Genomic DNA, 26,446 nt, shown 5'->3' with positions numbered 1-26,446 from the left:
GCAAAGGCTTAAAAGTTAAAAACTGTTTATTTAACTTAAACTTGACAGTGAAGTTACATTTCTTTTTTAACTATCTCACTTAATAAATAAATATGTATTCTAACATTTTTTTATAATAGTTCAAGCTAAAAAATCCTTAAAATGTATTTACCTTTTATCAAGACGATATATCGTCTTTTTGCTTAAAATCCGATGCCCATCTTGGGAAATGGCGGATACCGTAAGCGATAACTCGAGGCGTCCGACATCCGTACAAATCCCGTACACTCTAAAGAAAAATTATTATAAAAATATTGAAATCAATTTGAAAATCCCGAAATCTCAGCGAAAAGTTGTAACAAAATCTCGAAATCAGTTTCTGATCCCTGAAATCACTTTGCAAAATTTGGAAATATCGGACCCCTTGGATAAGTATACAACAATGTTTATCCGAGTCACTTTAATCCTTTCGGTACAAAGTTGGTAAACAAAGGTTTATTCCAAACCTCGGGAAAGAAATACATGGCTTTAAAAGTCAAAAATAGACTTTTTTGTTTATTTAAAAAATTATTTAGTCAATAAATATCTTACCGAAGCTCGTACGGCTTAGCAGTTGTATCGTGGATTCAACTAGATGCTAGTTCGCTTATAGCCTCTTAATATATAACGTACCGCTTAAACTTAATTAATTTAATAGTAATTAATTGCAATTTAAATTTTGATGGCATATCAGTAAGTTGAAAAATTTTGCATATTATCACCATTTTATAAACCAGGTTTTCTAATTATAATTGCGTAATTTCTTAGCTTACGATGTTCCGAGTAGTTTATTAGACCATTGATTTCAATCACTGAAAGTTGTTGATATATGACTTTGTTTGAACGAGTTCGTGTCCAAACTAAGGTTTACGAGAAACTTATTGAATAGTCCTACGTACACTCGTACGTCGATCGATTGACAATATCCGAAATCGAAGATATCGTTATCCAGGCGTCAATAATTTTCCAGGCCATAGCGCGCCGTGCCATATACACTTAGCTCCTGTATAGTATTTATTATATCGGTGACCGTATATTTGGGTCGCGGACGATCGACCGGGCGACCGCCGACGGAAAAACTTTAGATATTTACGGAAACAATTAGTGCCAGAAATCCCCGGTTTGACCTCTCTCGTATACATGCGTGGTACGGGCGTTTTCCAAATATACGATTATTGCAGTTGGGCCGTTTATTCCCCGGCATCGGGCGCGGATGTGGGCCCGAAGCTAACATTACGGGGTCGGCACGTGGCCCGTCGAACCCCCGATTCAATTGGCCTTTTACACCTCCCGACAAACCCCTCTCGGCGTACCCCGCGTACAACCCGCAGCGTGTCTGGATTTTTGGAGCGTTTGCCGGCGTCACCATCCTTTTAGCCCTCGCGTTTGTCTTTCGGTAATACTTACCGCGTGGAAAGGTTGGTGCCAGGGGCGCAGTATTTCCTTTATTGGGAAGTCAACTTCGAACTGACTCACCATATTGACCGTTCGCGGTGACCTTTTTTTTCCGCTCTTTGCCAGAAGGAAAAATGTGGAAAGCGGAGGACCGTTATTGGTTCCCATTCACTCGCTTGTTATACGATCTCCTCGGAAATTGATCGGACATTGTTCGACGCGTTTTAGGTAACTTTCGCGTGACGTCATCGTTTCTATAGTAGAAGGCTAGTCTGATCCGATTTATCCCCCCGCGATCCCAGCCTTAAAGTCACGTCGCGACGTCTTGACCAAATTTATCGTGAAATCTGGTTTCTCGTAGGGCGGCTCGTTACGTGTTTAACGTACAATACTGTTCATGGCCGTAGAAATTCTACCTTTCCAATTTCCGCCGATCAACCTATCAATTACGCTGATGTAATTACGGTAACATATTTGTTGTAGGGGAAAAATACATTGTATCTTTTTTTATCAGTATACTTATCATATAGATCGATTTAATTTGGTCGGTGGGTGTGTTTCGCGGGAGATTTTGAAAAATCTTGATCTTCGATTATTAAATTTCCAAAACAAATACTATATTTACTGATAGGAAAAAATACGCTAAACTTTGATCTTCGGCAAACGATGAAGAAGCTTGGTAAAATGTTTGTATAAAACCAAATATTTGAGTTAACCTTAGTTTTGCCTAAACACCGATTACTCGAAGTACCCGGATTACGCACTGTTCACGGGAAGCGTGTACACCGATTACTCGAAGTACCCGGATTACGCACTGTTCACGGGAAGCGTGTACACCGATTACTCGAAGTACCCGGATTACGCACTGTTCACGGGAAGCGTGTACACCGATTACTCGAAGTACCCGGATTACGCACTGTTCACGGGAAGCGTGTACACCGATTACTCGAAGTACCCGGATTACGCACTGTTCACGGGAAGCGTGTACACCGATTACTCGAAGTACCCGGATTACGCACTGTTCACGGGAAGCGTGTACACCTATTACGCCCAATACCCGGATTACGCGCTGTTCGCGGGAAGCGTGTACACCCATTACGCCCAATACCCGGATTACGCGCTGTTCGCGGGAAGCGTGTACACCCATTACGCCCAATACCCGGATTACGCGCTGTTCGCGGGAAGCGTGTACACCCATTACGCCCAATACCCGGATTACGCGCTGTTCGCGGGAAGCGTGTACACCGATTTCGCCAAATACCCGGATGACGCGCTGTTCGCGGGAAGCGTGTACACCCATTACGCCCAATACCCGGGAAGCGTGTACACCGCTGCCACGCTTATGAAATCATTATTTAAGTGAAAGAATTGCAACATAACATATACAGTAAAGCAAGGTATATAAATTGATGTATTACTAAAATGTAAACATTTTTTCGATAAAATCTAAAGTTAGTATTTATCGCGTCAGGGCAAAACACCAAGATTTCGAGTGCACTAGTGGTCCTCACTCGCTTGGCCAATATATAAATTATAATCTGAAATTAAACATAAGAAAAACTAAAAGGTTGGATGAAATCCGGAGTTTACTTAAGAGATCATTATGCTTTAAATAAATGCTGTAATTGTTTTCCGGTCTCGAAGCAAATTGTTCGTTGTAAAGCCGGACATTTTAGAGTCATTATACGGTCGAGTAGCGAGCGCAATCTGTACCCATGAATAGAAAAATCCAATTCTCAACCACAGCCAGCCGCCGTCTGCCATCCACCAGTCAGTCAGACAAATAATTAGTGCCGACAATAGCAAAACGCGCCCACATCCCAAAAATAATTTCCCACAAAGTTCGTTCTTCCCCGGCATCAAACCGTGACATAATATCAGGGCGGGGAGGGGGAAGGAGAAGGGGTCTATTACCGAACTATAACCTAATAACAGACGTCAGGTCCCTTCCTGAAATCGGGTCGGGATGAGCCGACGCGGGCGGGTAAACGGGGGGAATACAGGACAGGAGGTATTATCATATTTAGTCCCTATTTGTAAACGATTTCCTTGGCCTACAGATAGGAAGTTTTCGAAAAAGGCAAATGACGAGTGACTGTCGGCGGGAGCCCTCTGGCGGCGGAGCTTCCTTTTACGAGACGCGGGGTCGCTTCTGCCCTTTTACGACTATAAACGCGTCGGCGAACGTTTCGCCCATAAAGCGTAGTCCAAGTTTGACGCGCTTTCGGAAGAGCCCCGCCGGATTCGGGCTGCGTGACTGCTTCTCGGGGCCGGGTTGAGCGCGGAACAGACTAGACAGTAACTTGGCGCGGTGTGTGTGTGACCATAAAGCTCGCCCCTAGTTTCATTAAAATTCTTTTATGGTGGCCTTCCGGAGGGCTGATGAGACCCGTAAATTATCGCTCGCTCTCTCGCGGAGGGCCGGACTTATACGTACGTGTAGAGCGGGAAAGCGAGAGTCTGCGAAGACGATATCTCACTTTACTCACGTAGCTTACGCTTGTTCTTGACCGGGTTACCACACCAGCCTTTCCAGCGACCTCTAACGGACTTTATCTTCCGATTTAAAGTTTTCGCCGCTGTAGTTTGATTTCAATTTGCCCTTGTTTTATTCTTCGCTGCTCAATACGATCGAATAGAACGATATTATTTCGGTTTATCGTTTAAGCTTCTTCGTACTAAATTTTGGGTAGTGTTTGCCCCCTAATGGGCGAGGTTTAAATTGAATGTTGGAAAGTCGTCCGCAAAATCCAAATTTTATCTGTAGCAACAGCTATAAGTTTCAGCCCGAAACTAGGGAATCCAAAAGTGGTTTCCTATCCCCCGCATTTACAAGGAGACTACCCGAGGTGTTACACACCGATTTTGTTCAAACTCAGGGGATTGGTAGACCTTCATGTAACTTGAAAAATCCTAAAGGGATTTTATTCAATGGGCAACGGGTTTGACATGGCAACGAAAAATGTTTTTGACAACATAAAATAACATGGGATTTTGACCGATTTCCCTGTGAAATGTTTTTTAAAAATTGATAAAAATGTGACCAATTTTTTGGTATTTTAATTTTTTTTTCAATTTTGTAAATTGTTTCACAGGGGGTCAAAATCCCATGTTATTTTCAATGGGAAAATTTACATTTTAAGTTGTCAAAAACATTTTTCGTTGCCATGGCAAAACCATTGGCCATTGAATAAAATCCCTTTAGGATTTTTCAAGTTACATGAAGGTCTACCAATGCCCCGAGTTTGAACAAAATCGGTGTGTAACACCTCGGGTAGTCTCCTTGTTAGTTGACAAGTATTAATACAGATGGCGCTATTTTTTATAATCCCAAATTCTATAATACATTACGGTGGTCTCTTCTAGCTTAACTTATCGTATATACTATTCTCCACCACACTCCCCCCTTTTTCGGCTTTCCGTTGCTATGCAACGCGTTTTGAAATTTTTAATGTTTAGGCTTAGTTTCTCTTTTCGATATAACAGTCGCCAGCCAGATTTCCCGCACGGTACTGATGAGTTCCAAATAGAACGAAACCGGTCTACCGTTGGAATTTCTGGCTATTTTATTTAGTTTTTATGTAGTTTATTACTCGAAGATCTATTTGATCCGAGATTCGCTCGAGTTATTAGTAAGTTTTTTAATTTCTTCAAATTTGTTTAGGATTTAGATATATTATCCCTTTTAATTATGGACTAATCTACTTTTTCGCGTATTTTATCATCTATAATACATAGTTTCTTTGGTAATCATTACATCATATTGCCTTTTTATTTAATAAAAATAAGTTAACTCGTATAAATCTGTTTTGAAATTTCCCCACTACGCCCGGTTAACGTTCGAATGTCGCCAATTGGGCGGTTTCCCAGGGGTAGCCGGCAACCCAGTTGAGTCGGTACTTGTGTCAGTCTCTCGACTCGGATGATACGGTATGGCTTTAAGGGGATATAGAAGAGGAAGAATTAGACATCGGGGACATGTTGAGCTTGTAAACAGTCCACTCTCGGCGCCTCTAGAGCGGCCGCGATATATTACGGTTTACTTCTGGCAAACTTTCGTCGCCCCCCCCCCCCCCCCCGTTATGAACGACGTCGGAAATGTCCTTCCACGAACTTCCACGCCTTATACCGCTCGCCCTCGTAACGTGAGCGGAATTTCCAAACAGCAACGGGGATCATTGTACGTAGGACGTCTATTGTTATTAGCGTCCCAAAGCCAACAGCGCCAGCGCCCCATTCCAGCCAGTCATATATTTAATGTCGCGCGTTATGTCGCGGCCGGACATACTTCGAGACGCGTTAAATACGGGCCCTGGTGGTGCCTTATACCTCCTATATTCGCACCATCCAAATTTTCGCTTGGCGTTTTATAACTTTGAAGTATGTATACGTCGTATCGGCTCAAAATATCGAACTGCTGATCTTTAACTCAGTGGCGTAGCTAAGACACCCTAGCCCTCCCCCACGAAACTCATTTCGGGGCATATTATTTGATAGGAAATTATGGGCCCCCTGAAGCCCTGTGGACCTCCTACATTACGGGTCTGCGGGGGCCTTATTTACGCCACTGCTTTAACGATATGGTTACGTTAATCTGTCGAGTTGGCGAACTGAACGAGCGAGTACTGCTAAAGAGTTTTAAATATTTTTGCTTGCTTTTGGATTTTGTCCTGACGCGGTACCTAACGCTAGATTTATTTAAAATAGTTGTAATTTCAGTAATACCAAGAATATATTTATTTATAAATGGAGATAATCATGGTCGGGTTTTTCCACTGAAGCAATTGAGAGGGGGGGGGGGGGGAGAAAAAACGTCACTGGCACGTGCTTCAATCGCGTCAGTTTTAGGGAACCAATGAGGAACCGGGCTAATTTTACTGAGAAGGATCTTACTCTTCGAGCATGAGGGGAACTGAGAGCAATGCCAAAAATAGTTTCAGAATAATTATTCCCCCTAAGTCAAATCAGGGCCGTGTCAGCTGTTATCCGGGCCCTGAGCAAACTCTTCTAACCGGCATCCATACTTATTTGTTTTCAGATTATAGGACGTATTTCATTATAGTAGTAATTTACTAATTTTACAAAATGCAAATGAGTTTATTTTTTATTCTTACTTTCATTTCAACATATTTGTCGATGAAAATTAGTCGTATTTGTGTGACTTACGTCTATTTTTCCAACGCAGCGTTATCGAAGATAGTATAGTTTTTAGTACACCACGACACCATGGTACATAAAGACAAAAGGCCACGATTTAGTATTGTTTAAAACATCCTTTTTATTGTCACGTAACGTGGCTCACCTTAAATGTAAAAAAGGTGTTAAAATTCTTTAGAAACCGTTCTTGTATGACCAGTTTGCGGTAGAACTGAAACATGAAATGTTATCAATCTATATACCTTTCTGTTGGTGTAATTCTGTAATAAACTTGTTGAAAATATTCTTGGAAATACCTTTCGAAAAAGTTGGCGTAGATTCTCACCTCTAAAATATTGTTTCATAAAATGTGTTTCCAAATTTAATAATATACTTGTTAAACTGTAGTATATCTTTTCGCAGTTGTTAAACATATCTTTCCACGTGGTAACCAATAAAAATAGATAAAATCAAAGTGCAGAATTTTTGATTCTTTTCGTATCAGCTGTAAACATATATTGCCACGTGTTTGATCTATACCATACACGCTAGGTCAAATGATTTGATCATAGATTCAAATAATTCCTTTAGTTTTAACTTCAAAGAGTGAACTATTTTTGAACTACCGCGCCTGTTGAAGTAGAAATACACTACTATATTTTTCGCTGGTTAGATTAAAATTAATAATATAATTTAATGAAAGGTCAATAAATTGCGTGTAGTTTGAATACGGAAGCTTTTCTCCAAAAATAGCGTCGTTTATCCTTTACACGTTTGCAGCGAGCTTTAATGAGATTGTAAAGACAGATATTATCAAGAAATTGACGCTGCCTGGACGAGCGTCTAAAGGAAAAATTATAAGATAAGTGCGCGAAGTTAGATAATGAAAGAACGCTGTTACTGGTTCTGTTGGTTTGTAATTTGCCCCGCAATTGAGTAGCGTTATCGCTGCGGCTAAGGTTTCTTCGTGATTGATTGGGAGAAAGCAGATTCTAATGCGCGCCTGCCTTACACTTTTACGTAAAATGGAATTTATCCGTTTGTTCGTTGCCTTTTACCATAGGTTTATAAGACGTTTCCCAAAGTATGACACTTCCATGCAAACTTTATATGGAAAACATTCACCAAATATATTATATAGCGTCTCTCGTGACCTTCGACACTGCATCGCTAGAGGGCGATTTTATTCCCGTGATTACGTCACCTCATGAAATATTTTCAAAAAATACATTCCTTTGGAATAATTTTGTAGATTTTTTTCAAATTACAATTTCTAATAATTTTAAACTGAACATTCCAAATATTTTATTCAATTGCACATTAAGGTTTCTTAAAATTTTTGGAAAATATGTCAACCACGTGGTCAAAATGTAACGAAAAATGTAAGGCATATACGCTAGATATAAAATTTAATCAAATAACCCCTTGCAATTAAAATATAAAATAATATGGTTTTAAAGTCAGTGACAGTGCTTCCAGTTTCCTGCAGGTGCACGTGCTGGTAGCGTAGGCCTGCCGGCGACGATGGTTCCCATTGTCGCTGCCTTTAGTTCGTTTCGCGAAGAGGGACCCCCTGGCCAGAGCCCTTCCTAAACGATTCGGCCCAAACAATATTGACTCGCTTTCCATTTCGGGATTGGCGGGTTAATCCCCTAATCCCTTCAGTTGAAAACACGATTCCCATCATTTTCCTTTTTTTATTTAAGAAACCAAAAATAACGAGGGTGCCAAGCCTCTTTTATACCATACATGAATATATAAAAACTTTTCCAAAATGTACTGTATTTTGTAAAACGGATATTGGTGTGCGCGAGTTTTGTGGAATGTGTAGTTGGGATTTTTGAAGAAAAACCCGATGACGTAGGGGTGACGTTTTTCATGAACGACTATCTTTCGGACTCTACGGAGAGACGGTAGATCGGAGTGACCGGCCCAGAGGAAGGTGAAGGCAAAAATCTCTCAGAGCCTTTTGAGTGTCGAGCCGCGATTTAAAATATGCGAGACATCCCTGATTAATGAGCGTCGCGTAAACGTCTTTCGGGTGAAATGTGCAATTCTTAAAAAGATAAACCAATTTACCGCGGTCGTCCCCAGTGAGTGCCGTACCAGCCAGAATCGGACGCCGGCTCCAAGCATGGACACCATCAGCAAGCGCAACTCGAACGTTGGAAGAATGGACCGCCGCCGATATAGAGCTTCGCTCGGATAATATAAGTATATTATAAAACTTACAAAACTCAATCTCTGATTGGTTTGGCCTTGCTGCCGTTAATGTAACCTTCGAACGGACCCATATGGGCCGTTATCTTGTTTTAAATAGTGCTAGTCTTGGTAATGCTCATAAAGCGTTAATATATTCCCCCTAATGTTTAAGTGTGCACACACCACTGAATGTGGTTAAGATTAAGGCCCCTATTCGTTTAAAGAAAATCATTTCATTAAAATTAATTAATTTCAATGTCAGTTATGCAATTTGATTCCATTAAATGTGTGAATGTTTTTGGCAACCCTCTAAAATCTGGTTTACTCCTTATTTTAATTAATTAAGTATTTAAAAATTCCCCTAGACAACGTTTTCCTTTAATTTTGATACCGCTAACCCCGAAAGTTAAGCGAGCAAGCCCGGAACCATTATTTTAAATGTGGAGGTCAAGACACGCGAATAAGCTTATTGAACCTAACGTGCTCTCTTTTACGTACCCGTCTTATTGGGCCTAATGCCCACCTTTTACGGACCGAATAGGCTTATTCATGTTGTTAAGTTAGAATAATTAATAATTCCTCTACATTTTGGGGGTTTCGTCCGGGATTTAGTTAGTATGTTAGTATGATTTATATTTTATGTTTATTGCCATTTTATTGAAACTCTCAGTTAAACACCTGGGTACCCTTTCAACCTTTTTCAACTTTAGTTATTTAGCTTGTTGGTAAGCTTATATTTAGTTTTGTGGGTATATATTTATATATTTGGGTTCCCCCAGGTCGATTTTCTTTTTATTAATATTTGGCGTAACATTTAATTAATTTATCGGTGACGCTGCACATCCAATTAATTCGGATCAATAGTTTACCCGAAAACCTATATTTTCCCATTTTAAAAAAAAATTTATATATTTTTTTTTTATGAGTTATAATCGTAGCTCAGAGTATATAGCTTATCAGAATAAAGCTAGGGAAGAACGTCTAGCGACACGTAATTTAAATAGATCTATTCCCGTTTTGACCGTCACAAAGGCAACTTCTAAAGTTCCTCACACTCGTAAAACAATCACCTCCTCTCGAGCTTCCCTTGGCGCCAAAATGAATTCTAACGACCTTGGCGGCCAGGCTAATCTTATTCTGCCCCTCTCCGGAGCGCCGGGCCCGAGTGGTCCAGTTACCCTACCGGTAACCTCCGCCGTGTTACCGCTCCCTGTTAACCCGTCTTTACTAAGTAGCGTTGCCGCTACGCCCGTAATGAGCGTCCCGTCGACCACTACCCTTTTCACCCCTATGTTACCGGGGTTCTCGTCCCAAAGCCAGGGCCAGGGCGCGTTTACGCCTTCTCCAGCGGCTAATGTTTCAGTTCCTTCGGATGTCTTAACGGCTATTTTAACCCAACTTAATCAACTGGCAGCGCAGACTAATCAATTACAGATTGCCCTTAACCAACAACAGGTTCAGTTAAATAACCAAACGCTAGTTCAGAAAAATTCAGCTCCCGCCCCAGTCCCTAGTAGCTCAGCGCAGGGCCCAGTAAATAATTCCGTTCAGTTACAAATTAATCAGCCGCAGGCCCCTCTACCCACCTCAATAGTTAGTCAGGGTCCGCGTCAAGCCCAATATCAAGCGCCGCAATATTCAGGCCAACAATTAGTAATACCCAATCAAATTCCCGCCCAGCTGCCGGTTTCTTTTGTTCAAAATAGCGCGCCGATGCCATTGCAACCCTACATGCCGTCACTTTCGGCTCCCCAAACATTTTCGAATAGTAGTCCAAGCGCGAGTGTAGTCTACTCTGCACAGCATTCAAACCCCATTAGTAGCGTTATTTCTACCCCGCAGTATGGGTCCCAAGCTAGTTCTGCCCCGGCGTACGTAGCCCCCGCTCCAGCGCCGTTTCTCTACTCAAACCCGCTGCCTACTCCCACGTATACGGGTAACCCCAAGGACCCCGGTCCTAAAGAATTTTTGCGCAGGGCTAAGCAGATGCAATTAACGGTTAATCTTAGCGATTCCCAATTCCTGCAACAATGGGTGCCCACCTTACTTAATGGGACGGCTCTAGATTGGTATGAGGAAAATAAACCCTTCTATTCGTGGGATAGTTTCGAAATAGCTATTAAAACGCGTTTTGAACGCAAGGATAATGACGAGAATATTAAGGACAAAATTAGCGAGAATATTCAGCGTTCCCAAGAGTCCGTTTATGAGTATTCGGAACGATTACAAAAACTATTCGGTCAAATGAATAATCCCCTTACTGAACGTGAAAAGATTCGCGCTGTCCATCGCAATTTACGCGACGAAATTAAGATTTTCCTAGTTAATCGGGAGCATGATACATTGCGAGATTTGTTAGACCACGCGGCAGGGGTAGAGCGCATTGCGAATAAACAGCGCCGAGATAAAGAGGATAGCGGCTCCCAAAACAATAAAAGTCGCAATAACAACAATGGCGCCTCTAGAAGTAACTTCCCAGACAGAAATCGGTCGGCCCAGCCTGGCGGATTTAGTTCAGGGAATAACGTAGGCGCGCGTACCTCTAACCAAAACAATAACGGTCCTTCTGACAGCGCGAGGCGAGGAAACTTTACCCCTGTATGCCATCATTGTCACCAAGCTGGTCATATACGGCCAGAATGCCCTAACCGTGATAAAACATTCCCCCCTCCGGGAAACGGGAGGACGGGCGGTGCCATTCCGGTTCCGCCCGTGTCGCGAGCTTAGATACCACGCGCTTTAAGAGTGCGGAATTGCAAAAACCAGGGAATCCCACTAATCTTAGCGAGGGTCAGGATTTCATTAACATCTTTTTAGGTACAATTCCGTGCTTGGCACTCGTTGACCCCGGTTCAACTCATACAGTTATTCACAGTAGTTTAAAACCCCTTATTGAAAGCAACGGCTATACCACCGATGGTTGTACTCTTGCCCTTCGTCAGCCAGATGGCACCCTATTAGCTACTGAAGGCGCGGTCACCATTCCCTTCTGTTTACCCCGTAAACAAATTAATTTTAACGCGGTTTATCTGCCCGATATTTCGTATTCTTGTATTTTAGGAAAAGACATTTTAAGTCAGGCGGGAATGGTGATTGATTATAGTTTAGGTAGCTTTAGTTGGAAGGGTGCGCCACAGCATCATGGGTTCATGAACTTTAATCCAGGCCCCATGAATAGCATATTTAGTTTAGCGGGCGTTCAAAATTTAATAGATGAGGAAGGCATTTTCGAGGCACTGAAAGCTGCCCCAATTAATGTTGAGCAAAGGGAGGTTCTAGAGTCCTTAGTGACCCGATATAAATCTATATTTACTACCGTCCCGGGTCGTACGACCCGCGTTGAACATTATCTAGATGTGACAACTGACCGCCCCATCTCTTGCGCCCCTTATAGGTTCTCCCCCCCTAAGAGAGAGATTCTAGACGGAATTTTGGACGAAATGTTAAGTCAGGACGTCATTGAACCATCGGGGGGTGCGTGGGCTAGTCCAACCATATTGGTAGGGAAGAAGGATGGTACATCACGATTATGTATAGATTATCGTAAGTTAAACGCTGTAACGCGCCGAGATGTTTACCCCCTCCCCCGCATAGACGACATCCTGGAGTCATTAAATAAACCCAAATATATCACCACCCTCGATATGCGGAGTGGCTATTGGCAGGTGCCCCTTTACAAAGATCACAGGGATTTCGCCGCTTTTACTACCCATAGAGGGCTTTTTAGACCAAAAGTCCTTATGTTTGGATTAACCAATGCCCCGTCCACTTTCCAACGCATGGTTAATTCCCTTTTCATGGATTTATCCAGCCGCGGAGTGTGCGCCTACCTAGACGACATTATTGTCGCGTCCGCGGACTTTGAGTCCCATGTAAAAATTTTAGAAGAGGTTTTTAATAGATTATTAGATGCGGGATTGACTGTTAAAGCGTCCAAAACGCAATTTTGCAAAAACGAATGCAATATTTTGGGGCATGTTGTTTCTGAGTCAGGGATTATGGTAGACCCCGACAAAACCGCCTCTATAGGTAAGATGTTAGCCCCGAAAAACATTCGAGAACTAAGGACTTTCTTAGGAATGGCCTCATATTACCGAAGATTCGTCAAAGACTTCGCAAAAATAGCGAATCCCCTAACCGCTCTTTTGCATAAAGAAACTAAATGGTCTTGGGGTGCGGATCAGGCAACTGCATTCAATTTACTTAAGAACCACCTATCTTCTGCCCCCATACTGAAAACCCCGGATTATAGACATAGCTTTCAGATTTACACTGACGCTTCAAATTACGGACTTGGTGGGGTTCTTGGTCAAACCATCGATAAACAAAAACACGTGATCCAGTATGCCAGTCGCGCTCTAAGCGCTGCGGAATCTAAATATTCCACGACTGAGCGCGAGCTTTTAGGCGTTGTTTTCGCGGTGGAAAAATTTCGTCCTTACATAGAAGGCGCGCATTTTGAGGTCTATACCGACCATAGCGCGATTAAATGGCTATATAGCGCCCCTGATCCCACTGGCAAGTACGCCAGATGGAACGCGCGCTTACAGGCGTTTAATTTCACCGTTCATCATGTCCCCGGTAAGGACAACCCAGTAGCCGATGCGCTATCTAGAATCCCCCTTGACGGTCAGGTAGCCGCGTTAGCCGCGATCGAAAGTTCTTCCCCTGTGATTCGCTTTGATAATCAGGAGATCGTAGCTACCCAGCGCGCGGACGATCAACTTGGCGCTTTATTCAGATATTTTGAAGAAAACCAGCTTCCCGAAAATACGATAATAAAATCTTGGGTGGAACGCGTTGCCCCCTCTTGCGATATTAGGGAAGGCATACTATATCGGGACATGGGAAAAATTGACCCCTCGGGTTGGGATAATTTTAAAGTTTTGGTTCCCCCCGCTTTGCGGCCGCGAATATTGCATCTTAGCCACGATATTCCTTCGTCTGGTCACTTCGGCGTAAAGAAAACCATGAAGCGCATCCAGAGTCATTACACTTGGGAGGGTATGACCCTGGATATAGTTAATTATTGTCGCTCTTGCACCGTGTGCCAAACTCATAAGTCATCGAATCAGCTCCCCGCCGGGTTAATGAAGTTAAGCAAAATTCCAGAGCCGTGGGAGGTTATATCCATGGACTTAAAAGGCCCTTACCCTAGATCTAAAAGAGGCCATCGCTATATATTGGTAATTACCGATACATTAACTAAATGGGTAGAAGTGTTTCCGCTAAGAAACGCTACCGCGCCCCCAATTGTCCGCCATTTGGTAGATGACGTGTTTACGCGTTTCGGTTTACCCACTACCATTATTTCCGATAACGGAAAGACTTTTGCGTCCTAAATTATGGATCAAGTTTTTAGAAAATTGCGAATTAAGCAGAGGTTTACGTCCTTTTATACTCCTCAATCTAATATGACCGAAAGGTACAATCGTACGATTGGTACCATGATCGCCTCCTTCGTTGAGGATGACCACAAAGAATGGGATAGCGCGCTTCAACAGTACGCGATGGGTTTAAGGTCTGCCGTTAACGATAGCACCGGTTTTAGTCCAGCTACCCTAATGTTTGGTCGCGACATTCGAACCGCGTTGAGCGTCCAGAAAGATCACGACCCAGATTATTATTTAGACAATGATGTGGAGAAGGCGTATGGGTTAAGGGTACTCCCAAAGGTAATTGAAACCTTGGCGAAAGCTCGCGCAAATATAAAGCAGGCCCAGGTCGTACAGAAGACCCATTATGATAAGCGCCATAGGGAGTTCGAATTTCAGGAAGGCGACCTAGTCGCCAAAAAGGCTCATCACCTTTCCAGTGCGGCTGATAATTTTGCAGCCAAACTGGCGGAAAAATACGACGGTCCATTCAGAATAGCTCGAAAGTTTTCCAAGTGGACCTATAAGTTAGAAACGATGAACAAGAAGGTTCTGCCTGGTACTTATAATGTCCGGCAGCTGAAACCATTCATAGAACGCTCAGCTAATATATTGAGCGATTCTGACTTAGATCAGGGTGCGGGTCAACCGTTGACTGATATATTGGATGATGATAGCGAAATCCGAAATCAAAATTTTGGTGGTCGAACATTGCGACCTCGCGACCCAAAGACTGAAGGGCCCAAATCTAGTTTTGTGGGATTATAGTTTAAGCGTTTAGCTTATTTTAAGTGTTTTCTAAATTACACCCCGGGACTTATGTCCCCATTTTAAATTTTGGACTATGTCCACACTGTTTCTTATAGGCCTTATTATTTAGCTGATTATGGTACCTAGTAGTTTTTTTTTATGGAGTTTCAATATACCCCTCACGATTTTTTTTTGTAATTGTTAATTTTGCGCATTGTATATATCTCAGCTGAGTGTTTAATTTGTTCCTGTACATAGTTTTCTTGTAAATAGTTATGTTAGTGTAGTGTCGTACGAGGGCATCCGACTTAAGAAAGGGGAGGATTGTAACGAAAAATGTAAGGCATATACGCTAGATATAAAATTTAATCAAATAACCCCTTGCAATTAAAATATAAAATAATATGGTTTTAAAGTCAGTGACAGTGCTTCCAGTTTCCTGCAGGTGCACGTGCTGGTAGCGTAGGCCTGCCGGCGACGATGGTTCCCATTGTCGCTGCCTTTAGTTCGTTTCGCGAAGAGGGACCCCCTGGCCAGAGCCCTTCCTAAACGATTCGGCCCAAACAATATTGACTCGCTTTCCATTTCGGGATTGGCGGGTTAATCCCCTAATCCCTTCAGTTGAAAACACGATTCCCATCATTTTCCTTTTTTTATTTAAGAAACCAAAAATAACGAGGGTGCCAAGCCTCTTTTATACCATACATGAATATATAAAAACTTTTCCAAAATGTACTGTATTTTGTAAAACGGATATTGGTGTGCGCGAGTTTTGTGGAATGTGTAGTTGGGATTTTTGAAGAAAAACCCGATGACGTAGGGGTGACGTTTTTCATGAACGACTATCTTTCGGACTCTACGGAGAGACGGTAGATCGGAGTGACCGGCCCAGAGGAAGGTGAAGGCAAAAATCTCTCAGAGCCTTTTGAGTGTCGAGCCGCGATTTAAAATATGCGAGACATCCCTGATTAATGAGCGTCGCGTAAACGTCTTTCGGGTGAAATGTGCAATTCTTAAAAAGATAAACCAATTTACCGCGGTCGTCCCCAGTGAGTGCCGTACCAGCCAGAATCGGACGCCGGCTCCAAGCATGGACACCATCAGCAAGCGCAACTCGAACGTTGGAAGAATGGACCGCCGCCGATATAGAGCTTCGCTCGGATAATATAAGTATATTATAAAACTTACAAAACTCAATCTCTGATTGGTTTGGCCTTGCTGCCGTTAATGTAACCTTCGAACGGACCCATATGGGCCGTTATCTTGTTTTAAATAGTGCTAGTCTTGGTAATGCTCATAAAGCGTTAATATATTCCCCCTAATGTTTAAGTGTGCACACACCACTGAATGTGGTTAAGATTAAGGCCCCCTATTCGTTTAAAGAAAATCATTTCATTAAAATTAATTAATTTCAATGTCAGTTATGCAATTTGATTCCATTAAATGTGTGAATGTTTTTGGCAACCCTCTAAAATCTGGTTTACTCCTTATTTTAATTAATTAAGTATTTAAAAATTCCCCTAGACAACGTTTTCCTTTAATTTTGATACCGCTAACCCCGAAAGTTAAGCGAGCAAGCCCGGAACCATTATTTTAAATGTGGAGGTCAAGACACGCGAATAAGCTTATTGAACCTAACGTGCTCTCTTTTACGTACCCGTCTTATTGGGCCTAATGCCCACCTTTTACGGACCGAATAGGCTTATTCATGTTGTTAAGTTAGAATAATTAATAATTCCTCTACAAAAATTCAAATTTTACAACAAAAATCGACTAAAATGAAAATGATTTCTAGAATTAAAGTTGGATTATTTTAGACTTTATTTTTTCACCAATGTTACATTACTGAAAGTTGTAAATCAACGAACTAACGCGGATTTGTCCTAAAAACTCGTGACCAAGTTTTGACTGTTGAAATTTAAATTAGTTTTGATTTCCAAACAACGTGGGAAATATTCTAGTAAATATTTAAATGATTTAAATGATTCCAAGAGAAACTCAAATAATAAACTTCGAAAAATTAATACGTATCTTCTGAAAGAACAACTATATGATATTTCTCTCATCTGATGGTAGAAATTATTGATGTAAATCAAGATAAATATTTTACTTATCTGATTTCAAATCAATTATTGAAAAATTCCCTTAATGCTTTATCGAGTTGTCTGGGTTTTATAGGGGTTACCCAAGGAGTTTGAGTTTCAAGTAAAGAAACTATCATTACTTCGGGTTTAATCTTAAAACGAAATTTATTTCTCGCGCCGTATGGTTGTAAGAAATCCAATTAGGTTCATTGAAAAAGCGCAAAACGTATAGCTTTCTATATACGGTAGCGGTTTTGGTATCGGAGTATATCAAGTCGATACCATCTTAAAGGGGATATGGACTGGACTTCTATACTTATGTTCGATCAACGAATTTCACATTATGATTTAGCTAGTCGCTTGGGTTTTATAGGGGTTACTCCGGGAGCTTTGATTAAACGGTAAAGGTTATTGGTATCAGAGTATCACGTCGATACCATCTTCAACCATCGTAAATATCTTATCGAACTATCTAAATATTAAATTTAAAAGTTTTAACCAAATATTTTTGGAGCTCACCAGTTTACATATATATGTAGTGACCATGACGTGTCAATTTGCCTTTGGAGCAATTTTGCTAGGGGTAACTTCTAGTGACTCCTCTAATCTGCTTCGAAACGGCGATAAGATAACGCAACCGATAGCAGCCTTTGTTTGCCCTAATACGAAGTCTAGAAAATAATATATTTTCCGTTCAGAGTATGTCTCGGTGGGACATCGAGGGTGGGCCTTTGTGGCTGCGTGTTTCTCGAACGAATCATGGCTCGAATGTTTTTCTCGACGAAGACTTTCCGATGATCATTTCGAGTTACCGTCACAATTCGCGTTCAAAGACTAAAAATTGAATAGTATTAGAGTGACGCCATGTTTCCCTCTTATTCCGACACTCGTTGGAATGAGTATTCTTACAGCGCGGGCGTGGAGCACTCTGGTGCCGCTGGGATGCCACCTCCACCGGCACCGTGCCAAATTCAAGGACCGCAACCGTCCATGGAAGATTACAATCAAGATTATCGGTAATGATTATTTTCCCATCGTTTATACCTGGAAATTGTTTGCTACGCGAAAATATATATATTTTCTTTCCGCTTTTTTACAAACTAGATATTGTAGTGGAAATAGAATAATAGTTCTTTTTATAAAATAACCTTGGCCATCTTGTTGAAATGTTGCCTCCCCGCTTCAGCTGTGGATCCGTTTTCTCTCCCACTAAAGAGTTTATGAACTCATTCTTAGGCATTGGCTGAACTATTCCAGGGCAACATTTCAACCAGTTGGGCAAGCGTAAAGACATTTTATAAAATCAACTATTTAGAACTTTTCTCCTAAAATTTCTTTATCTTAAAACGCTTTTATTTCATTACACTGACCACAGATTTGGCGATCAAAATCTAGTGAAAATGCTATTTCCTATATTTTCTTAAAATATTTTAAAACGTTAAATCTTGGGGTTGAACACTGTTATAGCTTTAATTGTATTAAAGCGATTTGGCATTATCAAACGCTTTACTCAGTTTCTCGTGCCTGTAATCGCTGCACAGATTTTTGGGAAGTAGTTAGTTCATCGCTTTAAATTCGAATCTATCTGAACTTGATTTCTCAAGTTACTGCGCTTTAAAGTTCGGGTAACGATTTGGCTTGGCCTTAACCTAATTAGTTTATTTTTAATTATACCCACTACTATTTAACGCACCCAATAACACGGACAATTGGGAAGTAAAGTGGTCATCATATACGAGGTGAGAACCAGGAAAGGTCCTCCTGGAAGGTATCTGAACGGATCACGCGCGTTCAATCAGCTTGGCACCACCTTAGGCCTAAGTCATCCAGCGGTTTTAAAGCCATTAATTCAGGTGGCCGGGTTACAATGTAACTTAAGGCTGGTTCACACGGGCAGTGTTTTCCTGATTTTCTCAATTTTCTCGTTTTACCACCTTTTTCCGTTGTTCTGGCGCTCGGGAACACGACTGTACACACGGACAAAATTAAACGGATTTTATCACAGCGAGCGCTGCCGGGGAATGATAAAACGGATAACCTTTTTTTGAGGGGCGTTGGGCTCGACCAGTCAGCGAGCGTTATGCCGTCACGTGGTAGACGCAAAAATTCTTAAGCCTATTTTTAAAGAATTTCAAAATCCCGTGACAGCGAAACGCTCGCTGATTAGTCGAGCTCAAAGTGCTTCAGAAAACCGGGAAAAAAAGTAGAGATATTTCAACATTTTTTTCTCCGTTTTCTCGTTTACCGGCAGGGCTGACGGCGGAAAAATCCGTTTAATTTTGTCCGTGTGTGCAGTCGTTTTCCCGTGCGCCAGAACAACGGGAAAGGGTGGTAAAACGAGAAAATAGAGAAAATCAGGAAAACACTGCCCGTGTGAACCAGCCTTAAGAGAGGTTAGTTAACCTGGCAGTGACGTCAAAGCATTTCAAAGTTCAATCTTTAAACTTTTATACCTCTCTAAAATTCCGATTAAATCAATAATCGGTGGTGGCTAACGGAAAATCGCTATTCCAATCATAACAACAACAAATTCTGCTAAAACACCAAGAAAAGTAAATAATTGTCTTTGCCGTGAATGTTTCTCGCTTCATCAATCATGTCTACCTTTTTCGCGTAATGTGTCTCGCGTGGATATTGCGCCGTGTATACCCGTAAATGTTTGACGATATTTCCCAATAAACAAGGTGTCTAAAAATCGTTGCTTTCACGCGTGGTCGTGATAAAACGCATACATCTTGTGGACCCTCAAATTGTAATTCCCGTCCTTTGTCCCTTTTTCCCTTACGAGAGAAAAATCTAATCCCCAGTGACACATACTAGTATGATAAATAGGTTTCTTGTGGAAACTTGAAAACTTAAATGATACGCGTTTCGTCAACCAACACGTTCGAATATAATTTCCCCCGGATAAAGTTTATTCTTAACGCGTTATGAAATTGCTCGCTTTTTGTTCGACAAATTATTCCTCGCCATTATTTACTATTAGTAATTCCATAATTGCTACAGTTACGAAAAGCTATTCTGCATTGGTGAAAAATCGTGTTGTAATACCGGTATATGTATGTTTTGAGGTTATGTCTTTTTCCAAGCGTAAGTTCGCGGTTATTAGGGGTTTTAAGATGCTAGTTTTGGGAACGAGGACGAGAAAATTAACGGATTTGTTGACCTTTCATTGAAATATTGAAATTTTTTATTTACGAATTAACCTCTTTCCAAAGTATATTTAATGTTAAGAGATCTTTTCACGCGGGACAATTTTTAAATACACCAAATCTGACCAGGTCACGCCAACAGTCTGAAATTATAAATTTTTAATTATATGCAATCTTTGAAAAATATAAATTGTTTCGTGTTTTGAGTTGACCTCATAATGATTTCTAAACATAAAGCATTACTTAAAACGGCGCTAGAAGTTTAATTGAAATAAAAATTTATTAGTTCTATTCAAAAAGTTTAAATGAGGGATATTTTTACTCCGTCAACGCTGAAGATGGCGCTAACAACATTAGGGTGTTTTCCCGCTTCAATTTACAACGGCGCACGCTCAGTTTCGCATTACAGTTAACACGTGACACGGAGCGTGCCTTGCGCCGATATAAAAAATAAGTGGGAAAGGCCCCTATTGTTGTGTAGCGCCATCTTTAGCGTAGACGGAGTAAAATTCTTCCTCATTGGCGCCATCTAGTATAAATAAAATCAATAAAAATCAGATTTCTAAGAGCTTCGGTCTAAATTTTTTGGTTTCCCTGTATTGTGAAATGGTTTTGGTTACACATTGTGTTACGACCATTTCGTGGAACTTAAATTAACTGAAGGTAACTAAATATGGTTAATAAATTTAAATTAATATTCATTCAATTTCAAAACGGTGAAATATAACCACATTACAACCTCTTCGCTCGAAGCTTCCAAAACCCACCACTAGAGGTCTCTAATCTAAAGCGAGGTAGCCGAAAGAAATCGTTAAGTTAAAAAAATGAATTCGAAAGTTTTCGTAGCTAATATACATAGTGCTGTAAAAATATCTCAATAGCTGTAAAAATAAGCGAAGAATTTCAGAGCCCCCTGACTGGGACGCTAAAAAGCTTTTCTTAGAAAAGGTCACGAAAGAAGAAATTCTGGCAATTGACGAAGATTTTCTCTCTCGTACGTAAGTAGAGGATGAAGGCTCCTTTTATTGGCGACGCAGGTGTGGGTCGGTCGGGGCCACTTCGAGGAGGCCGACTTGCTTGAAGGGGCACCCCATTGAAATTCCCGAAATAAGGGGGAAGTCAATTTTATAGCGGTTGCCGTTCCCCCGCCTATCGAGTCATCTATTAAAAATCCGTCCAACAAGAGGTTAGAAATCACGGGCCGCCTTAACTTGTTATTTGAAATATTCTTTTCAGGGATTACGGGGCGTCTCTCCTCGAAGCGGCTCTGGACGAAGCCCAACCACTCGCCATACGCTACCCTAGGAGTGCCCCTTCCCGGACAATTCGCAAAGTCAACACGCTGGTTCCTCTTCGGAGCTCTTTGTCTAGTCGTAGCGTACTCTACTATAGGCTTCGAGTCAATAAGCCACTTCGCGGCTAACTTTTTTTCGACTTTTTTTGAACATAACCTTATCGTCTAAAGAGGAGGCTTCGTGTTGACTCTGAGATGGGCCAGGGAGGCCCACGGAGCAGCCAAATATTCTCACTCTCTCCAATACGCGATTGGAGACGAACGAAAGAGCGGTACTTAAATCCATCGATGGATATGCATGGGTGGAGGACATTTTTCATTCGAGTCTCTTATGTTCGAGATATTTATTGAAAAAGCGACAGAAAAAATAGTGATTTGAGATTTGGCTTGGCTGGTTTGGAGGGTTTGACTCTTCGCATTTTTATTCTTTTCAGATAATTTCATTACGTTAAATTAATCTTATCAAAATTACGCTCTTTTTGTTGAATTTAACTTAATCTATCCCATCCTCAATTATGGGCGCAGTCTTGTTCGTTGATAAAATCAGAAAGCAGATTCGACTTCAGGGGTATGAAAAAAGCACATTACGTTAATTAATTAAAAATTTTTAAATTAGGCTAAAATTTAAACCTGATGATTTTCTAGGGTTTTCAATTTATTTTTAACATTTTTTAAGCGGATCAAATGTTTAATTCCTGTAATTTTTGTCGTTTTACAATGAATTCGGACTGTATTTGACCAATGTCTGAGCATCTATCTGATATCTTATCTAACGTTATTATTTCACATTCTTGATTCTAGATTCTTGATCGGCTTACAATTAATTCGGATTAGTTTCGGGTTTAAAGTATTTGTATTACATTTTGAGGAATATTAACTGATCAGATATCTAGGCATCAATCTGATATCTGCTGATCTTTCGTTATTTCCTCGGATCTGTCATAACCGAAAAGATTGGAAGATATAAAAATGGTTACTTTGGAATCTGTTGCGAACATTTCATAGGCCTCTAGATGAGGGGCAATTTTTAAATATTGATAAATTGCGAAGCGTGGGCCGGCCTTAAGTGCTACTTATATTTACATTCTTGCTCCGAAGAACATTTTACAACCTTTCGTATATACACGAGTAGAAATATTTTCGATCATCCCTCTTCGAAAAATAAACGGAGGCGGACACCAAATCTCTTTTTTAGTCTCACCCGCGAGAGTAGGCTCGGTATGAAACTGTCATTTTCACACCCGCTGTAATTGGTAAAGTATGAAAACGTAAACCCATTACCCTTAACTGAAAAAATTACTATAGAAGGTGTTTTATTTTTTTAGTTAATTTTATGAAGTTTCATTTTCCCGCTAGAGCTCGGGAAATGTCTGGAAATTTTCAACGATATGATTCGCCGCACCCCCTATCACGTGGTACGAACGAGGAGGAGCTACTAGATTTTCATTCCCATTTATCAAACGCCGGTAAGGCTATCCGCTTCAGTATTTAATCTCGCGCCATCTACTGCATTTTTTCGGATGCACATACTATTTTATTTTTGTAGAAACCTAAGCTAATTTACGTACTAAGCCTTTATTTTTTTCCTAATAGTAGATGGCTTGTAAGTCACTGCGCTGGCGCGGAACTGAAGTGGTTAGTGGTGCAATAAATCCGCTTCACTATTTTGGCTCCATCTACGGCAATTTCTCGAAAACAGTATTTAAGTTTTGTAGAAACGGGAGGAAATTATATACTAATCATTTATCTTTTCGGAGAGTAGATGGTGCGCAGTTACCTCGTGGTATTCATTTTCACCATGAAAATCAAACTATATCATAATCCTTTCTACCATCTGGGGCTAGAATGGGTAGTGCATTTTTGCGTCATACGTCATCACTTCCGCCAATCCGGAGACGCCTTTCTGGTTGACTTGAGTCATAGAAAATTCCATGAAATTTACTTGTAATTCTTATTTAGTCCTCAAATAATAAGAAATCATTTTATAATCATAAATCATAATAAGATATTTGCCGAGAACATTACCCATATTTATTCAATCAAAAAGATGCGTACTAAAATTTACAAAATAAAATAACCCTTGGCAATGAAACTAACCAAGCTTGAAAACGTTTCTAATCAAAACAATGGGCGTAGTTCCTATTTCCCTCAAGTGGCGGTTCTAGGAAGCTTCGTGTGGACATGGTGAAGCAGACGCTATTTTAACAGGATTTCCATACATCGAAAATGTATGGCAACCCTGTTTTATAACAGGGTTGCCATACATTTTCGATGTGAAATAAATAATTTAGAACGAAAAATGCGACTATTGAGTTTGAATATTAATCTAGAGATCCAATCAAATCTGCTCCCCGCGAAACAAGTTTTTGAAAATTACGAATGTGCATCTCCTCTAAAATGACGAACAAACGTTATCATATGACCCGTGGCGCCATCCATTATTTTTGAAAATAAAAAACTTTTCTTCCCGGAAAACGCGTCTTATTTGAACGAACCATTGAGAGATAGACGGCGCCACGGGTAGAATGATAAAGTTTTCTCGTCATTTGGGAGCAGACGGCAGTATTCTTATTTTTTAAAAACTTGTTTCGCGAAATACTGAAATCTGACGTTTTGATTGGACCTCTAGATTAATATTCCCAACTCAATGAATGCGACTGAGGCCAAAATACGTAATGCAGTTCGATATTCATGGTTGAAAAGAGTACTTTAATGTTGTTACTGAAGTGGTGCAGTGGTGGTACGAGAGCTTGCCCTTCTTGTTTTTGCCCCTCTCTGAGAATCCGGTTCCGAGACGGATTTAACAAGTCCATCACGACCTTTTTTCAAAATTCAGTTTTTATCTTTTTACGATTGTCGAGTCCTTTTATACAAGTTCTTGTTTTTTTATTGCTAGGAAATAATTTAGCGAATGTGTTCTGGGGTATTGAGCGGGTTTTCCCTTTTGAAGTATTCCATTTTCTCTGTTAATCCTTCTGGCGTCTCTTTCGCGACGCGTTCATGTTATTGTGACCACTTGCCCGCGACTCTAACCGTACTAATAATACGGATTTAAAGTACTTCGCTTCTTAAAGGATTTTCTTATTTCGTATAATTTTTTACTTTAAAATGCTTTTGTGTAGGTTCCAACACGTATAGTATTTACAGCCATCTTACTCAAATAATTTTAACTTTTATGCAATCGTGTTTTCATAACTCGAATGAAATAAGATTTTGGCGACCTTCTTTACGTACGAACATTTTTGGAATTAAAGATTCGGTTTTAGGAAAGAGACAATGAGTGCAAACATAAGTCTAGAATATTGTTCCATAAGTTTGTCACTTTGGGGAATATTTTAATGAGAGCTAGTAACGAAGTGAAGTCATCACCAGAAGAAAATCTCCCCCTAGCGAGGCGCTGTGAAAGGCTACGTGTGACGCGTGAGCCAGTGGACGCAAAACGGCGACGAAGCTCGTAATGCAGTCTGTCTTGGGAATAGCTCTCACAAGGAGACTACCCGAGGTGTTACACTCAGATTTTGTTCAAACTCGGGGGATTTGTAGACCTTCATGTAACTTGAAGAATCCTAAAGGGATTTTATTCAATGGGCAATGGGTTTGCCATGGCAACGAAAAATGTTTTTGACAACGTAAAATAACATGGGATTTTGACCGATTTCCCTGTGAAAAAAAATTAAAAAATTCATAAAAATGTGACCAATTTTGATTTTTTTCGTCAATTTTTATCAATTTTTTCATAATTTTGGTATTTTAATTTTTTTTTCAATTTTGTAAAATGTTTCACAGGGTCCGGGACCCTTGGAATCGGTCAAAATCCCATGTTATTTTCAATGAGAAAATTTTCATTTTAAGTTGTCAAAAACATTTTTCGTTGCCATGACAAAACCGTTGCCCATTGAATAAAATCCCTTTAGTATTTTTCAAGTTACATGAAGGTCTACCAATGTACCGAGTTTGAACAAAATCGGTGTGTAACACCTCGGGTAGTCTCCTTGTCAGTAAAACTTTTTCATGTGAAGAATAGGAAGTGTCACACTTATGTAACCATATTATACACTTATGGTATAACCAGAAGTGAATAATATCGCTTACGATAAAAGTATTCATCTACCAATAACTGCCGATGTTAATATCTTGAAACGTGTAACTTCGCAGGCTCAAGCTGATTTTTCAAAATACGTTTTGATATAAAACATTCATCATATAGTGAGTTTCTAAAAATGTAACACCGTGAAAATTATTTATTAACTAGTACCAGGAATCCATACCTCTACTTGGAATGATTATCGCGGCAAATTTTCGTCTCAATGTGGCTGACGGTTTTTTTTGACGTCACTATGTTAACTTAACAAACAACTACGTCAGAGGGGATTTTTTATCTCCTAGGAGGGGCCAACGCCGTCAGAGTGATCTTACCATACGCGATACGCCAGGATAAGCATTCCAAGTAGAGGTATGGATTCCTGCTAGTACATATTCCTATGCAGTGTAATTTTACCATTTTACATGGTTAGGAAAAGTAGTAAATTGAGCCCTGATGCTGTGTATCCATCCACGGTTTGGCTGGAAATTAGCTCTTAATTTAATTCGCGTCGAGCCGGCGAAGGTACTTGTTTCATTTTTATGGCTTAGAAGGATACTTCTCCCGTAAGTTAGACTTCTGCGAGGCGCTAACCACTCTTAGAAAGTCTGTACACCGGATTACGCTTAGATTACCACTGCCAAAGGCAGGGACTTCAAAGATTACGCGTAATCCCATTAGTACAGTCAAAGGTACGGCTCTGTACACCGATTACGCGGAGTGATCAGCCCCTCGGACTTCTGATATAACGTACTTTTGGCGCAAATACCCAAACGTAATTTCAGTACTGTAGCTATGGGTATTCTTTGGCAATGAAAGAATCTGATTAGGTGCGAAAATGTCTCGTTTATAGATTGAATATAGATTACCTCTGGTCGCAACGGCAAAATTTCCAATTACTTGGAACAGGTTCTGGACCCTGCGCGACCCACCTAGTTAAGGCCCGGCGTAATTTCACT

General features: G+C 40.6%; 1 protein-coding gene across 6 annotated transcripts in view; it reads left to right on the top strand.

The window, feature by feature from the left end:
* The first annotated feature begins 263 nt into the window (after positions 1–263).
* Positions 264–26,446, top strand: part of LOC149942605 (uncharacterized) — a 36,511-nt gene continuing 10,328 nt past the window's right edge. The window contains exons 1-2 of one of the 6 annotated variants that reach the window (XM_090177277.1): positions 264–411; positions 22,763–22,872. Coding sequence is in view for 2 of the 6 variants with exons in the window: in XM_090177273.1 (XP_090033399.1) it covers positions 17,825–17,976 (152 nt within the window). In the remaining 4 variants the exon portion in view is untranslated. Of the gene's footprint in view, positions 412–571; positions 712–17,665; positions 17,977–22,377; positions 22,660–22,731; positions 22,873–26,446 lie in introns of those variants that run through there. The other 5 variants (XM_090177275.1, XM_090177278.1, XM_090177276.1 and 2 more) reach the window with 5 other exon arrangements.

This window comes from Leiobunum rupestre, chromosome 6, assembly GCF_980474605.1.
Source record: "Leiobunum rupestre chromosome 6, qqLeiRupe1.1.hap1, whole genome shotgun sequence".
Taxonomy (NCBI): Eukaryota; Metazoa; Arthropoda; class Arachnida; order Opiliones; family Sclerosomatidae; genus Leiobunum; species Leiobunum rupestre.
The sequence above is the reverse complement of the archived record's forward strand: the minus strand, read 5'-3'. Positions and strand labels throughout refer to the sequence as shown.